The sequence below is a fragment of the Pagrus major genome, chromosome 22, assembly GCF_040436345.1.
Source record: "Pagrus major chromosome 22, Pma_NU_1.0".
Taxonomy (NCBI): Eukaryota; Metazoa; Chordata; class Actinopteri; order Spariformes; family Sparidae; genus Pagrus; species Pagrus major.
Genome location: NC_133236.1, coordinates 20,721,103 through 20,739,266, shown reverse-complemented (window position 1 = coordinate 20,739,266; position 18,164 = coordinate 20,721,103). Strand labels below are relative to the sequence as shown.

Genomic DNA, 18,164 nt, shown 5'->3' with positions numbered 1-18,164 from the left:
TGAAAAGTAATCTCATTCTTGTGGAAACATCCTGAATTTTAAAATGTGAAATCAAAATGTGAATGTACATGTTAAGAAATCAAAGTGAGATATTAACTGTGCCATCATGACATTCCTGCCACATCCTCAATCTTTAATCAACACCACATCAGCTGCAGAGTGACATTTACTTAAATCAATGCTTCTATTTCAGTGTGATGCAACCTGATAATCCAAACACCTGCAGTGATATAGAGCGAATAGAAGTTTCCAATAGTGTACATTCAGAATTGGCATCGGGAAATGATCCCTGTAACTTTATATCTGAGAGGAGTGGGCGACAACTGTAACATCATTAAAAGCAGTAAGGTAAAGATCCTGTATTCTTCCCAGCCGCAGAGCTTTGATTGCAACAGGTACCATACATGCCAGGGATTTATTTTCCCTCCAAGATCTATTTCCAGTTTCGCGAAAACACAGCAGTGGGTTCAATTTTGTGGAAAATGTAGGATGGGAATTAGGGATAACAGAAACACTCCCTGATCCTTTGATCAGACTGGATACCTCCTCTGATTCCTCTGTCAGAAAAACAGTATCATTACTTTGGCATATATAGGGGAGGAGAGGGTCTGATCAGCGAGCCTGGCACTGTGTGGTTAGTGTATCCATCTCAGCACTTTGAGACTGGGAGGAAATGGCTAATTTAGGCTGACAGACAGAAATGAATCATATCACAAGAAACAGTTTCTCCACTCAGTTGCCATGCATTCTGTAGATTCATCCTGAAGTGATTTAAATAAAAAGGTCCATGTCCCCTCCGTACATTTGCCTCTTCTTCATACATTTATTTGCCTCCTATATATGTATATCTATGTCTTTATTACAACTGTGCTCATGTATAACAAGTACGAGTGGACGGAGAAAGTCAGTCTTTCAGGTATCACCATCCTCACATGTTCCGGTGGTTTTCAGTAAGGCACATGTGAATTAATCCTTAGGGTGAAAAGCTGAACGTCGGTCATGGAGGAACAAAGATGTCAACATTCGTCTCTTATGTGAGGGCGGACTGACAGGCAAATACAAGGCGTATAAATTCATACTGGAAGAAGTGTAAACGAAAAGAGAAAGAGACATTCCTTTGTGTTGGCACAGGACCGCTGCCTCGCCAAGAACCAGAGTTCGTCGTTGATTATGTTTTTTTAGCAGCAAGGATCCTCTTTATCTGATGCAGATTTCAGGGCCTCAACAAGAGATGAGCACAGATACATCTATTGCTTTCTAAGTCTGATGAACGTATTCATTTCTGTGTGTTTATAGGCTTCTTTGTAGGTATATGTGACAAAGATATCCAGTGTGTTGCTACCTCAATATGGGCTTTCATTTCCTTCCTGCTCATGAGAGAAGTTTGTTAAACTCATGCCTCTGATACAATCATAGGTTCCAGTCTGGAGCATGCTCCTGATTTGGCTTGATCACCTCGATCATGTTGGCACGGACAAAAATGAAAAGAAGTCGGACTCCTTCGTAGAATGAATTGAACCTGGGCGCAAACACACCAGAAGTATCTGTGTGTTTAACAAACAGATGAATGTATGGGGCTTGATAATTGATCTGTGTTTAAGTCGCTCTCAAGGTTTTCAATCAATGATTGGAGCTCAATCCACTTAATGAATGTGCACTGGTACCTTATCACAGATGCCGAGTCAATAAGCACTAAAGTGTGTGTGTGCTCAGCTCCAATCTCATTTTCATGCACACGCTTTCCTCATTTTAGATTTTCGATGATGGCGATCTCCCGCCGGTCAGCGTAGTCTGGGCTGAGGCCGTTCAGGTAGAGGCTGCCGTTCCTGGTCAGTGCGCCCGTGACGGGACTGAGGGAGAGAGTTAAGTTGTGGCAGGCCTCTCTGTCCTCGTACAGGTTGACCGACAGCGTCCTCTTGCCAGGGGTCATTTCCTGGTTGATAGACGTGTTTATACCCAGCTCAGATGACAGCTTGCGCTTGATGGATGCAGCTCGCTGGAACTTGTCATAGATGTCAACGCTGAGCCGCCGCCGGGTCTCTTTGAACTCCGCTGAGACGTTCGCTGTCCACTCAGCTGCGTGAGCCCGAAACTCCCCGACCTGTGGAGAGAGACCAAGATTGATGCCTGTAGGTGATCTAGCACAACCTGTTCCTCCTTGTACAGTAATGTCCATCATAACAACTACACATACTACGATTCAGCCTGTTCTCGCTCTCAGTGCTTAGAATACAGCAGCCTGGTCAGTGGCCCTACGCTTCTAGGTTTGACGCTGTAGGTACCCCTCCAGTGTAATTTCTAGAAACTCCCCTCTAGTTCAGTGATATAAAGAGAAAGCAAAGTTCGTGTCAGGATGGTGGTTGAGTGGGTAATATAACATAAAATGTCAAAATATGTGAAATGTTTGTCAGCAAGTTTTATTTTGAAAGTCTAACTGAATATTGCAAGTAATTTTTTGTGCTTAACTTGACTGCAGAGCCAGTTATCAGGCCCCGGAGGCTGCCACTCAGCCTTGCTTCCAATCTGGCCTAAAAGCCTTTTCTCCATAGACGCCATTACAAAAGAGACGTGTGTAAAACTGTTGAGAGGACATCAAGAACTGCAAACAAGGTCGAATATGACTCCTTTTATTCCTAACTTTTGATGCACTCAGGTTTTATACTTGTAAAACTTCCAATAAGCTGAAAAAATCTATGATGTCATCACGATGTAATGTCTATGGGTCGCATGCATGTTAAATAAACACACAGGTAAAAGTGCAAGTAGATTTTCAAGGGCTGTCTGCCTGGAAGTCAAAAAGTCAAATGCGTGTTGCAGAAAATTGTAACACATAGCACATTGGATATGCAAGTTTGGGAGCTAAAATACTGTCATAGTGCTTTAAATTGTTAACCATCAAGAAACACACATCCATAATTATTTACAGGTGCTGGGCAACAGTTATGCACACAGAGAGATGAGTGAATACACACTTCTGTGTTGTTCCCAATAATTATTATATTCTCCACAGACATGCCAATGATTCAATCACAAGTATTTTTTATATAAACTGGTGTTTTCATATCCTCACATTTAACTGAGGCCACAAAGTCCTGAAAACCACTTGTGGCTAAAAAATGTTTGTGTCTGTATAGAATACAGAATTGGAAATGAGACAGCTGTGGTAAATTAATGACTTTCCAATCTCGCACAAAAGCCCCGAGCCTATTTTTGAATGTATTCATTGGTGTCAGACAGAATAGGTTAATAGAACTGACCACCTGAATGTGAGCAGCTCACCAATAATGAATGGAGTTCAGTCTTGTGAACATAAATGCCATGTTCATTAATCTGGTCATACTGTTCAACAGCTTGTGCCTTCTCACCCGTATCTTAGCTGCTCTCCAATTAGCGATACCCATGAAAGAACCTCCATCTATTATTTGCATTAAAGGTTCATCTGTCATTGAGATGAGTGAGTGGGATTAACTAAACTGAGGGGAATATTTTTGGAACATACTTTGTGTGATGAGATCTAGAAACTTGATTGTTACCTTCTACTGAGCATCTGAATGATTCGATAAGGCAATAGTTTGACATTTTGGGGAATAGGCTTATTCTCTTTCCAGCTGAGAGTTAGATGAGATGTTGAATACCACTCTGAAATCTGCCTGTTACAGTCTTTACACCCTAGGGCTGTTTCTTTCAAGTGATTCATTCGCACGTTCATATTGTTTTTTCGAATACTTGTCTTTGCCGCGAGTGCTTTCACACAGAAAGCAAATATTTCGGATATATTTATCCAGTACAGTCTCCTGCCAAAGCATTTAATAGAACCGCCAATTTGCTAGAGGATAGCGTGTGAGTGTCACAGTGTGCCTCACCCAGGTGTGAAAGTGCACGAGTGCATGGGGGTGCAGTTCCAGCGAGAGGTGATAATGACAGGAGCACACAGAAAGTTCACATTGGGAGGAGGTCAGGCTGGGTGGGTTCGTCAGGGACAGGACTGTCACCCAGGAGACCAATGTTCGTATTCTGAATGAAACCAATAGTCAGCGGTGATTGTTTAAACAACCTTTTCCTACACCTAACCAAGTCGTTTTGATGCCTTTATTTTGAAAGCGTAACCAGACTTGGCATATTTATTGTTGCTAACTCGACCACAGAATGACAACGTGTTGTGTTCATGGGTAGGCGAAGACAAATGACGACACTGAAACGGTGAACTGCCGGGTTTATTGCATGATTTTGTGTGATACTGGGTTGATTTTTTGCACAAACATGGACATGTGTTTTTCAGTCCCATTCCTGGGGGCCCCCTGCCCTGCATGGTTTAGGTGTCTCCCTGCTCCAACACACCTAATTCAAATGATGAGCTCATTATCAAGCTCTGCTGGAGCCTGAAAATGACCTATTCATTTTATCCAAGCTCTGTTCTCAAGTGACTATTCAGGAATTACTCTGGCTGTCATAATGCTCGACGCTCGACTATTCAATGCATAAAGGATGGTGGCTGTTGTGGGGATTTTCATTCTGTTCTGTGTGCACCATCCATCACTTCACTGGTTACATTTTATCTAAACTTGACTGCAGGAGCCTGCAGCGATAAAAAGAAATGCCTGTCTGTGAGCAGGGTACTGTATCTGGTAGACACAGTCTGTTTATGTTCCTTGAGAGGCAAGAGGCGGGGAGACGAACGAATACACCATTGCTCTCACCTTCATAATCTGTAAGGCCTCTCTCTGGTGGCCGTGTAGTTATTCATTAGGCTGTGTGGTGTGCTTGTTTAAAGCGGACATCTGTGTGCTTAAGTTACATTTCATGGGCTGTGTTTCGTGTGTGCTCACATTAGCCACACACACTAGGACACTTGAGTACGTGCTTTCTCCTCCTTTTTCTCACTTTCTCGGCCTGATCTTCCTCACAAACCCCCCAACCTCCCACTGCAACCTTCTCTCTCAGTAATGTATTTCTCTGTAGAGCTCACAGCCTCCACAGCTGCCCTCCTAATTATGCCTGAGCAAGATTCCTGCTGCAGACTGCCGTGTAGTCCCCCCGTTTTATGTTGTTTAAGGAATAAAGAAAGGTGGGGCTTTTGCAGAAGTGTGTGTGTGTGTGTGTGTGTGTGTGTGTGTGTGTGTGTGTGCATGGATGCGTGCTCCCCTCCATCCTTTTTACACGTAAATAATGAAACTGCCAGAACAGCAAGGTATCTTATTACTCAGCAGCAGCACAACAAATATTTAATCCAACGCTTGTAAAGATGGTATTTTCTCCACAGGGCACAGTCAGGGAGGATGTTCATCACCTCAGATTTATGTCTTGAGGAGTGAACTGGAAAACACTGTGAGATATTTCTCTGTCACTATGAGAGGAGACGGATGCGATCGCACCTGTGAACTGTTACTGCAAACTCCCCCCCCCACCTACAGCATTATATTTGTGGCTTGTTAGGCTGCTGAAGAGGCGTGTAGGCGTCGACATGAAGCAGCTGCAGCAGCTTGAAGTGGTCTAATGCACACGGAGTTGTGCTAGTATTTGTGATCTTTGAATATGAAACAGAAATGTGTTCACTCCGCTGCTCAAGTTGACACATTTTCTTTTAAAACATAGATATTGCAACCTGTGTGGCAGACTCAAGTGCTTCTTTGAAGGTCTCAGAATACTGAAACAAAGATTGTACTTTAGTCGAAGAGCTTCTGACACCACACTTTTGTTGCTTATTGTGTAACATTTTGATCATATAATCCACTTTATGTAGAGATTTGCAAGTTGTACAAAGCTGTGAAAGTAAGGCAGGATTTGAACTTCTCTCGCAAGCACTTATTTCATTCTCCACACAATATCACCTGCTCCTTCCAGTGTGTGTGTGTGTGTGTGTGTGTTGTCTGTTCTGCACCAGTCTCATCAACTGCCTCTACATAACCCTTGTCTTCACCTCTCTTCAGTGCCACATTGCTCCCGCATCTACCGGTGACTCTCCAGTGTACTCTCTTTGCGACTATCTCTCATGTTTTTGATCTCTCGTGTGCTCACTTTTTGATGCCTTTGTTTTTCTCTACTTTATGTTCCGATTTCACCGCTGTCACCCTCTCCAGTCTGCCAGTGCTGCCTGTCCCTGTCACCCAGTGAGACCACTCAACCCAGCCACTCGCCTCAACCCACTCACCTGCCTGCCCTCGTCTTTGTCATTCGCCACTGTTGTTAAAATAAATCTCCTATTTTTGCACAACTCCTCGTGTCTCTGTGTTTGGGTCCAACCAAAAACCAAAACCTCACAGCTGGATTTCAAATGTGCAACGGCCCAGAAGCCTTAGACTCACAGGTTCCCCGAAAGCCCCATGCTCAGAGCTCGCTCAGCTTATTATAATTTGATTAATTGTTCGGTTGGTAACCCTTCAGATAATAGATCAGCACATTCATATATCCTAAAATGCATTATAAGGTTTCAGAAAACTCTTAATAAATGTTTCTAATCGTTCATGACGATGAATAACAAGGTTTATTCAGTATTATAAATGGTGGACATAATCAATAATACACCTTTTAAAACACCTTTTTCATGCACAAGAACCGATATTAAACACTGAAGAGAAGTAAAATAATGAAAAAGCATAATATGTCTCCCTTAAGTTTAGCTTTCATAATGCTTGAGAACACTGTCTGAAAGAAGAGTCTGAATCCTGTGTCGCAGCACATTACAACTACTATAACAGAAATTTGAGGACTTGTATTAAGAGTTTACTACTTTTTATACTGTGAACTCTTGAACTGTGAACTATTGCGCTCACTTGGTGAATATTCCTTGAAATTATGTGATGTCAAAAGGACCCGACAGCAATTACTATTCGAGGTCTGTTTTCTTTTTATCTATTAGCTTTGGCATTAATGTCGTTGGGGCAGTGCCAACCACAAGCTTGGCACTGACTGTGTGAGACTTCATGCGTCCCCTAAAAGTCTTTATCCTCTTATTCACTAACAGTGACACATTTAGTGACTCACGGGGCAGGCTGGGAATACTAATATTTTATATGAAAGAGACAGCTGGGTCCTAATCATTAGAAAAATAACAGATTTTTAAGTGAAAATGGTCTCCCAGCATCATCTTCCACCTTTGTGAGGAAAACCTCATAGGTGAAATTGAGTTTTTCCTCCTTTACCAGAGAGACGTTTCTTATCTCCCGCTTGCGTCACCTCTAGTGTGACATAACTCACAGCTCATCAGCACGTACCTCCTCTTTAGTCTTCTTGGAGATGACCCGGAACCAGTCTCCAATCATGCTGAGCACAGCGGCAAAGTACGCCAGGCCCACCATGATCCAGAACCACACAACGGGCTTGTAGTAGTCCAGATAGTCTGGACTTTCTGCCCCAGCTGCAGAACCAAAGACATAAGGATCAGGTCTCATGAGTCTGTTACATTATCCTGGGTTAGCTAACAAACTGAATCATTCTGAGAGGATTGATTTTATTGGCCGAATGCAGTCAGCTGAGTAAAATGGGTTTTTAACTTTTATACTTTTATACTTATACTATCATTTAATGAGCCTTCGTTTTTCCATTTTCGAGGGCAGCCACGTCTCTCAGCTGTACCGATGCCTTTAATTGCCCCTCAGTCCTCAGTAGAGACACTTTGTAAGAATATAAAGAGGGCAAGAAAATGTTCGTGCTCTAATAATGATTAATGGATACTGTTCATAAAGCCTTAATGTTAAATCTTGACTTTGATCTGATTATGTAAACATTTACATATACTGTAAACTAGAATATTGTTATGGATATTAAAATATATAGAGATGTACTGTAGGTTTAAACAGCAGATTTGTCTCATGGCTCATCTACTGTAACTGATGTAGAAAATAAACTCCACTTAAGATTTTCTTTTGTTTTTAGTTGGCAATATTTAGTTCAGAAAGACAAAAATAGACACAGAATCTTTGAGACATGATAACGACTGAGTGATTTACATATAAAACAAATTAAACTCTGGAAAAAGTCTTGGTCCCTGTTTTGTTTGTGTAGTATACACAGACGTGGGTGGTGACGTAGGCAGGATTCACACAATATGTTTATGTGAGAAACAAACAGTAAAACTCCACATGGCCCCTTTAAACTTTAAGCTGTTTGTTTCTGTCTTCTTCTGCTATTTAGTGCACAGATTGTTTTAATTTTTGCCCATAAAACAAATGTTACTTTAAATCAAGTAAATGTACATCTTATGGTATAATTAATGTTTTTCCTTCAGCTGTATATGTGTGTTACCAGAAGATACCTCTGTGTATTTTTGACATACAGAGGTGTCATGTACTTCCTCGTGAAAATGAGATAAAAGTTTTGCATGACATGAAAGAAAAATTAACTTAAAACACATCTGGGTCAAGATTAACTAAATATTTAGATAAGTGACTCAGAAATAGATTATAGATCTAGATAATTAAAAATGATGTATATGTAACATGTCTGAGAGCACCTGAGGCCAAACTGGATGCAAGTCTCATCAGCTGCATGGACCTTACCTTAAATCTACATACAATCATTCCCTTCAGTACATTTGATTGAGGGTTTTTTCCTCCCATCGTGAGCTGTGTTCTTAATAAATCAGCTGTGATGCCACACAGCCCACCGTGCAGTTAGATAACCTCCCAACACGGCACCAAGTTTAACTAACCACAGTCCAGGCTGATTAGTTTACTGGTGGTGTAATCTAATCCATAATTATTAGGCCCGCTAAGGGAAATTTAATCTGGCAGCTAAGTGTTTGTGATTCTCACATCTGCCTCTCCCATTTCATCCATCAAGCGGGTCAAATCAAGATAATACCACCTGCTCACACACACACACACGTTTACAGACACACACATGTGCTCACTTTCTCTCTTGCTTATTGTCTTCCACATACACAAGCTTATCCTGTATTACCGCTATGTATAATGTGTGCAATTTAATGATTTAGATATTACGTAATCTGCCTTATTTTGGACAAAACTGTAGGAATGAAAAGACTCAAAATTGTGTCATCATATCAACACGTTAATGGTTACAGGATCAGCTATTAAAGGAATAGTTTGACATTTTAGGAAGTACGCTTATTTACTTTCTTGCCAAGAGTTAGACGAGAAGATTGACACAACTCTCGTGTTTGTACAGTAAATATTATTTCACTGGCAGCAGCTGGATCACAAAAACAATTTTAACCATCCTAAAGTGAGTGTAAACGGTCCAAAAATCCAAATTTTGATGATGATGTTGTTAATTTATTAACATCTGTAGTTGTTAGTTAAAAGTATTAGCATTTAATGAAGCATTCTTTACGCTATTCACTGTAAACTGTTTGTGTTGTCATATTAAACTGCAGTTCTCTGTTCAACACTTCGTCTTCCTCTGACTCCTGCTGTGTATTTAGCTCAGTTAGTGGTTACTTCTATTACTCGTGAACTCTTAGCTCCGTTAGCTGTTAGCTCCCTTACCCAAAAAAAATGCAGAACACTGCTGCCCACTAGTTGCTAACAGCAAACAGCTAACAAGCTCGTCTGTCAATTTCAACACATTTGATGCAAACAAGATATATTAAGACACTTAGTGAACCTTAGAGGTTTCCACCTGTTTCTGTCTTTATGCCAAACTAAGATAACTAGCTGCTTCCTCCAGGTTTACTGTACAGGCATTAAAAACTTTTCATCCAATTCTCAGCAAGCAGGCCAAAAAGTGTTTGTTCCAAAAATGTCAAACTATCCCTTTAGATGTGAGGGTTGGATGACCCTTTCACTGCCATGGGATGGCTCTGATAAATGTGTGTGAAGGCTGATGCAAGCGATTGTATTCATTAAAGTATTATTTGCCTGAGATAATTATTTTTGCTAAATAACACGTCAGTTTTAACGTTCTTTTATGATTTGTGAGTAAAACATTTGGGAAAGTTCTCTGGCAGTAATGAGGAGAGATGTGTGCTTTCAAGAGATGTGAGCGAGGAACACATTGCAGCTGCACTGGAGAAACTGTCAGAATAAATATATCATAAAGTCAAGCACAGAATGTAATGGTAGGCCAAAGGGAGACTTATCGCTGCAGTGCACATCTGTTGAGTCAGACTGGCTGAGGAATAAGTTGCCTATAAATACACTGATTCTAAACTGGGCGTGAAAATGAAAGACGGCCTATAAATCAGAAAGAAAATCGAATGACCTTTTTCGCCGGCGACAAAGTCTCCGAAGCCGATCGTGGTGAGAGTGATGACCACGAAGTAGATGGACTCGAGGGTGCTCCATCCCTCGATGTGTTTGAAGATGACGGCCGGCAGGGCCACGAAGATGAGGCAGCCGAACAGGATGAAGAGCAGCGTGGAGAAGACGCGGATCTTTGTCTGGCTGACTTTCCACTTCTGGAAGGGAGATTGAAAAAATGCATTCAGAAAATAAACTTTTAATGAAAGAGCTGGAGAACTGTGGAGAGCAGGGGCTTTTAATTCAAGTAGTCGTGATTAGAGGTTGTTTTTTGGCCAACGTGAAGATTTTTTCAGTTTAATCCACTTGTGTAAGTGATTATTTGCAGCCCAAGACGTTTCCGACTGTGACTGTAAAGGAAATGAACACTTAGAAACATTTTGCCCACTTCCCTCTCCCTGATTCCCCCGGGATTTTCTTTTCTTTTGCTCAGTTCACATTGTGATGAGTCACTTCCTTCAACCTCCTTCTAGGAATACATTTGCTGTTTTCTAACATCTCAGACGTCAGCCTGCCAAGCTCTTGTGACATAACTTTCGCTGTCAGATGGCACGCCCGCCCAAGCTGCGGAGAGGTGGCGAAAGACTTGACATGCCTCACATACACAGTCAAAGTAGCAGATATCATAAGGGATTAATTGCAGTTACAGCCTGTGTGTAACTATGAGGGTTTTAATTTGACGTTAGCCCTGCGGTCCCTCTTTTGCATCACAGTTGCAGTACATTAGACCATCTTCTGCGTGCTGCTGATTTCTTTGCTGCCTTTTCCACCTGACGTGACTGCTTTCAGCTGGTTCCCACTTGTACGGCGGCCTTTTTTTTTTTTTTACTTCCAGTTATGTAAGCCCAAAGCGCAGAGCCTCAGAGGGGGAAGAAGCGCAAAGTGCAGGCAGACATCAGATCACTGACTCTATCTAATGGTGGCTGTGCTGAACAAAGCACAGGACAGTAGTGTGCAGTTTAAAGAGACCCACAGTGGACTAAATTATGGACTAATGTAGCTGAGGTGGTTTCTCAGCCAGCATGTTCTCTACACAGCACAGCAGCTACTTCAGCAGCTGTTACAGTCCATTTATTTTCTTGCTAGAGCCAGCTGACAGCCTCTCTCCTCCTCCTCCCCCGGGAGGGAAGCCACAGAGAATCAAAATCATAATTAACCTGTTGCTGCCACGTGCCTGGATTCTTTACGGCATGCTATTGTTAGAGCTTTTACACTCTCTATACTTCTGGCTGCACAAAGATGTAAAAGGACATCCGGTAAAAAGGATCTCTGATCTCAATGTAATTATTTGGGGGATTCTCTACCATTGCTGCTGTGAAGCTATCTCAGCTCAAAGTGTATCTACATTGAGGTGTCTTTCCGCATAACACTCTTTTCCTATTTATATAATAGTTATTTGCAAATAGGGAAACAAAATGGAGCAGGATCAGGATCGTATTTGTCAGTTTTCACAATGTCGATAGTGAACCGACAGTAACCTCTCTGGGGACTCCATCATCAGGGACATCAAGACAGCTGAAACACAGCTCCTTCCCCTTCAGCTACTGTCAACAGAAAGCCTGTCTTTTGATACGTGTCAGTACCAACGACACCACGCGACAGCAGTCTGAACTGTTTCAAATCACAGAGGCTCCACACTGGATTTTAGACTGATTCCAGCTCCTTAAATATGAATATTTTCTGGTTTATTTACTCCTCTATGACAGTAATCTGATTTTCTCTGTGCTGTGGACAAAACAAGACATTTGAGGACGTCATCTTGGGCTTTGGGAAACACTGATGGACATTCTTCACCATTTTTCTGACAAGACCAGACAGCTGATTGATAGACAGATTAGTTGCAGCCCCAGAGGATTTCACTCTCTAATCCCATCCTACCATCAGGTCATGATATTAGCTGGTTCTTATGACTCCTCATCCAACGTACTGTACACGGCTCTAATCACAGTCCGCTGACACCCAGATTTACAGGGAACACGGATGTTAACAGGTTCTCACCACCTAATTAACTCTTCACACTTATATGAAGAAAAGTGATGTGTAAGTGTTATCATCTGTGCTGTTTTTTTTAACCACATAGCGCACTAATTTGGTGTTCTGCTGACTCATACATTCAATTCATTTAGTTTATAATGGAAAGGAAAGAGAAATGGCCTTTATTTTCCCAGGAGGATTTGTGCCTGGTGGCAGAAATAATTGAACGTCTAAAGCGAGGTTTACAGGGAACCAATCTTATGAGTCATTATCCTATAACACATGATGGTATATAATACGTTTTATTTCCAGTTATGCTTACTTCCATTGCAGAGTCTACAGTTAGACTTTTTCTTTGTCTGCTTTTATTTTTGTGAACCACTTTGTATTGCATCCATCTGTGTGATTAAGTTATTACGGCTCATTATCATCCATCCAGTCATCAAATAGCTGCACAGTCCATCAGTGAACAGTGTAAAAGCACAGGTGCTTCTGGTTCAGGGACAAGTAAAAAAAAACAACAGATATTTGTTATACTAGAAAAATAAAAAAGACGCATTTAATCTGCTTTACATGTGGAAACTCCTTGACAGTCTCTGTTGTCGATACCTTCCTTATTGGCTTAGTAACTGAGCAGCTGTTTAATTGCTTCCCTACTTCAGAGAGACCTAGGGTTTCCAGGAAAAAACTTAATGACCATCCATCAACCCGACTGTCCATTTATATTCTCTCAAACATGACTAATGGTGCCTTCTAACTGCTCCGGCAGAGCTGTGACACGTGTTTTCCTGTGCATGTGTATACCGTACATTCTGTCTATGGACATAAGTCAATGTGTAACTTGCGGCTTGGTAAATCAGACCACCATCGTTATTTCAGAGTGATGTATCGATCTGTGTGCTGCTAGTTTATTCCACTGCCTTAAACAAAGAAATGAGATGGAAACAGTCCAGTGAGCTCAGCACAAAAGGTGACAGAAACACCAAAACTTGTTTCTTTGCTGTAACATATAGTGATCTGGGTTTTCATTACTGAAACAAACTGCTTTTTAGATTAGGTTTCCAGGAGTCAGTTGACATGGCAACCCCAAAACTGCATCCAGCACACAGTTTCCTGCTATTGTTTCCTATCAAGGGATAATTATGTTGCAGATTTAACCTTTACACTTGAAGCAATTCTTTATGCTCCAGCAATATAATTTTACAGCTGCCTTTGCGTCACCTGGATAATTGGGTCGTCAAATGTGACCGTGATGTCTACAATAAAATGGCTCACTGCACACAGGTAAACATACAGACGGGTGCACATGATTGAAAGATAAAACAAAAAATAAAAAAAGAAGCTCACCACGATCATCTTCTCTACTCTGGCGATGCCCTTCCCAAAAATGGTCCCCAACTGGTCCCCGACACCAGCCAGTAAGAATCCAAATAAGGGAATCCCCAGCAGAGCGTAAATGATACAGAAGATCCTGCCGCCTTCTGTGTGAGGAGAGATGTTCCCGAAACCTGACAGAAAAGAAACAGATTCAAGTCAGAATAAATGTTAAATATTAATCTGCAAAATACAGTGGTGTGGTTTTAGAGGAGTACTGTGTATGTTGTTATAAAGAGGACATTGTAAGTTCCTATAAGACGAATATGTTGTAATGTAACAAAAGGGAACGTTCTCTGTTTTAACTTGTCTTTACAGCCAGATCTATTTTCCACAGCACTTGTCAATGCTAGAGAAAGGTCTGGCTGCACAAATTCTCATCCTGGTATTGGGGTAAAAAAAACCTTTCTCGCATTTTCGTTTTTCATTAAACCAATCCCAGTCGTCTTGGGCTGTGGTAAAACCAGGAACGGTGCCCCTGCAAAATAGTGTAGATGCTGAATGGCAGACTTTTACCAACAGTCTTCATCAAGTGAGTCAAACTATATTTCAGCAGACAGTATAGTGCCTGGTTTTCTTTCAGAAATGTTTATGTTGCACTTCTGTAAGCTATACTTCATAGTTTGCTTCTGGACTTTTCCCTTGAAAGGTTTTTTCACTCTATTTAATGTGTTTTTGCTACATGTGTGACTTGGAGGTACAGTTTTATTTACTTTTATGCATGAAACTTTTATGCACGTTGTAGAAGAGATTGTTAAGTCATGTGCAGGGCGCACTACTGAAATCGTGTTGGATACATGGAACATCTTGTAACTCTGAAACAAACAACACAGAGAACATTTACACACACACATGGTTTTATGTGTGCCTTTGTTGTTGCATTATTTTTCTGAGGGAATGACTGTATTGATGTTTCTGAGCTCATGTTATGCTCTCTTCTGCTCTTTTCGTTTTGAACTTTTCTCTGGGAGGAAACAGAAAGCATTTACGCTTGAAAGACCCTGGGAATGCGGGGATGTGATGCTTGTGTCTTGCAATTAAGCTCTGAGAAACAGACCTAGAAAGTGTGGTCCTTGTCCACTACGGTAGCAGAAGTTATGACTCAGGGATAGTTCTTGACTTTACCAAGACTTGTCATTGTATATTTTCACATTATGTGCACATCATCTTTTCACAAAAGTTGCCAGAAGCAGTTCAAACTAAATTGGGCAGACAAGCTTGACTTTGAGGAAACTGCAGCAGAAAAGCTTTGAGAAATGTTACGAGTTAAAGATGGAAGTCATGTCAAGGCCTTGACTCAGACTAGAGTTCATCATTCACACCCACTACCCTCAAGCAACTCCGATGTGAATGAAAAAATTGAGAAAAAAAAAAAATATATATAAAATGAACACCAAAAATGAAAAGATATGCAGTTGCAGAGTATGCACAGAGTCCATTAGTGGTTTGCTGCCTTTCATCTTCTCTCAAAACCTGTCATCATGTACAGCTAGAGAAGCTAATGAGGCTAACAGAAGTGCGTGTCCTCGTAAACACAAACCCCTCAAAACCCTGTGCCTTAAGTAAACCTGACTCTGCACGTCCAACAGCATGCGACTTTCATTATTTAACGTTTCATACAGAGTCTGCATAATGAACTACTTCCACTTTTCTTTATTAATGGAGTCATGCGTCTCAGGATGGGAGCTGCAGGGCACCTTCTAACGACTTTACTGAGTCACTTTGGAGTCGAGTGACTCTAAATGAGAGAAAAAATGTCAATCAAGTCTCACTAATTTCATGATTAGTTCAATGGGAGACAGGATACCGGATTAGTTTTTAACACCTCTGGGTGCCTCCGCGAGAAACAGCAGCTCTCTAATTTGAAGCCGCACTCACTTCTGTGTTTTTTAGACCGAATCAAACACATTAATTATTGTTTATATTGTCAGCTCTTCAGTGCTATCATAATATAAGATGTGAAAAGCGAGGTTCACTTAGCAAGCAGACAGTAAGTGTCATTCACTGGATTAAAATGCTGCCATTCAGAGATAATTGACTGTCATTGTATTCAAATAGGGGAAAAAAATGGCAAGATTAGCGTAAACAAGCTTATATGAGCACTTTTAAAATGACAATTTAAGTACTTGAACATTGCAAAAAAATTTTGAGAAAATAGCACGTATCTGATATCTATTTGACTAAAAAGTTGAATTAGTTTTACACTTGACTTCAACACTGCCTGCATGAATCATACATCAACCTTTAAGTTTCCCCTTTATAATGAGCTGAAGCCTTGAACTGGACAAACCCGTTTATCAGTGTGGGCCACAAATCACTGCATTCATGACACCACTGACAGGGTTATGTGATGATCACAGGCAGTAACGTGTCACGGTCTGCGCTGTCTCTTGGCCAATAAAAGCTTAATGACTTCCTTCTAAACTCATTAAGAGACGCTGGGAGACGTCAGCACGGCATTCAGCTGAGAAACTTTATCAGCTTCTGTGAGAGAAACAGTGATTGTTGTATAATGGATCATTTTATTGAGAAAAAAAGTAATTGAAAATGCTGTCATGGTGGGTTTTAGGTGGTATTAAAGTAAGCTGATTAAGTATACAATGACTATGATTACAGTTCTTTGTATCTGACTTTGATACAGGTCATGTAAAAAGCATATTCTGTTTGGATATTCTGAATTAGGCCTCATTTTCCAATCTAGCATTTTCCAACTGAAAGTGCAATATATAAGAAATTGCATTTAAAACATTCACAAACTAACGAACATCGTCAAGAGAGTGTGAAGAAATAACAGTGTTGACATTAACGTCAAAGATGTCTATGTATTGTGTTGAAGCTACTGAAGTTAGCATGCTAATCAGCTAGCCCCAGGCCTGAAAACCTCTTTCTCCAAAGCTCCTCCCTAGGTAGTCCAGCTAGCTGCATGGCTAACTGAGCTAACAAGCTAACAGTAGCTACAGTCATGGATGTATAAACGGAATACAGTCCGCAGCAGTTAGCCTTTAATTCTGTGACTTTTTGACATCACACTGTGTCACCATGTCACACATTTGCATAAGTTATGCGTCTATTCACGTTAGAAGTGAAGCTGACTGGAAGCTGATTACAGAAAAAGCCGACTGGAGAAACACGCTGAGCGGTGCTGGCTCAGGCATGTGTGAGCTGACCAATCAGAGCAGACTGGGTAATCAGGAAGTGAGCCTTAAAGAGACACTGCACTGGACAGTTTGAGAACTGTGTTTTTTGAGCATTAAAGCATCTAAACCTGCTCTAGTATTAATCCAAAATAAGATTATGAACCTGAAAATGAGCATCATATGTTTTCTTTAAAATGAAATCAAACACATTTTTATTGGAGTCAGGACATCTGCGCTCCACTGGAAACAGCATTACAATAGAGTCCAGGAGGACAAGTTTATAATGTATAAATGTAAGAATAATAATGACTTTTTCTTCTACATCTGCTTTGATGCAGCTGGAATATAACAGCTGGAGAGACTCAGCCAAGGAATCCCACAGGGAAGAAATACTGTGAGATCAATCGCTACTGCACCTTTTTTTACTCCCAGGAGATGCAGGAAAGGAGGTATAGATATGAGACTTATTTCAATTCATTTCCTGGATGAAGTATATAGATGAAAGTAAGCAGAGCGGAGATGCTTTGCCTCAATACTGAACTTCCAATTAAAGATCTCTGCATAAACAAATCAATCTGTGGATGTGAACCACTTCTAGCTGAATGAAATAAAGCCAGAGGAATATAAGAAAGCTGAATGAGGCAGCTCGCCTGCTGAATTATTTTCCTCTCTGGACTTTATTGTGTCGGTTATCAGGTTGTTCACTGACAAAATAACACAATGATTTTCAGAAAAAGCTTCTCTGAAATATCCTTTCTTTGCATAGCAGCAACGGCCACAGAACATTTTGTTCCAATCAGGGAAGTTATAATGATCCAGCCTCCAGACAGCACTGCAATTATGTGCTGTTTAGACTAACAAGCGTCGAAGGTAACACTAAAAAAACACAACCTGGGAGTCATATTTCTGCAGCAAACCAAAGCTGTGTGACTCTATGTACCTATTTCTCTCCTGTGCATGTTCACTTTGCAACCTTTCCTCACAAACAAAACAAATCTGTGTATACAAGTAAATTAAAGTCGTAGAGCCCTTCTTTCTTTCTATTGATCGAGTCAAACATCAGTAAATCTGCCTCGTGTAAAGAGCAATCTCTGCAGCAACGAACAAAACAGAAAACCAACATACTTATTCTAAGCCGAGCGATGGGGGAAAAAAACCCCACAGCGCAGCTTTTACTCCCTACCTACATGTGATTACCTATAATCTCAAAAGCACAAATATTTTCCAACCAGAGGGAAAAATCAAGTTATTACAACGATGTAATATTTTCTGAGATGGAGGGGTGAAGTGGAGCCCAACAACCCATCAAACAGCTGAAATGTTGAGGTCTGCTTTGACGAGACAGATAAGACTAGCTGTGCATGTGTGCTGTTGCTGTGGCCAATGGATTTTTGGCGTGAAGACGTACCAGCCTGGTGCAGTGCAGCAAAATCTGGGTGTGTAGCAGGAAATAGTCATCACGACTGTATGTTTCTATACA

The 18,164-nt window shown here is 41.0% G+C and overlaps 1 protein-coding gene across 4 annotated transcripts in view; it reads right to left on the bottom strand.

Annotated features, from left to right (window-relative positions):
• Positions 1 to 1,744: 1,744 nt before the first annotated feature.
• The window catches only part of kcnk2b (potassium channel, subfamily K, member 2b), a 32,689-nt gene continuing 16,269 nt past the window's right edge, over positions 1,745 to 18,164 (bottom strand). Inside the window, exons 3-6 of one of the 4 annotated variants that reach the window (XM_073493334.1) lie at positions 13,521 to 13,681; positions 10,153 to 10,357; positions 7,212 to 7,360; positions 1,745 to 2,101 (exon numbers count right to left, since the gene is read on the bottom strand). In XM_073493334.1, coding sequence (XP_073349435.1) covers positions 1,745 to 2,101; positions 7,212 to 7,360; positions 10,153 to 10,357; positions 13,521 to 13,681 — 872 coding nt within the window. The remainder of the gene's footprint in view (positions 2,102 to 7,211; positions 7,361 to 10,152; positions 10,358 to 13,520; positions 13,682 to 18,164) is intronic. The other 3 variants (XM_073493335.1, XM_073493337.1, XM_073493338.1) reach the window with 3 other exon arrangements.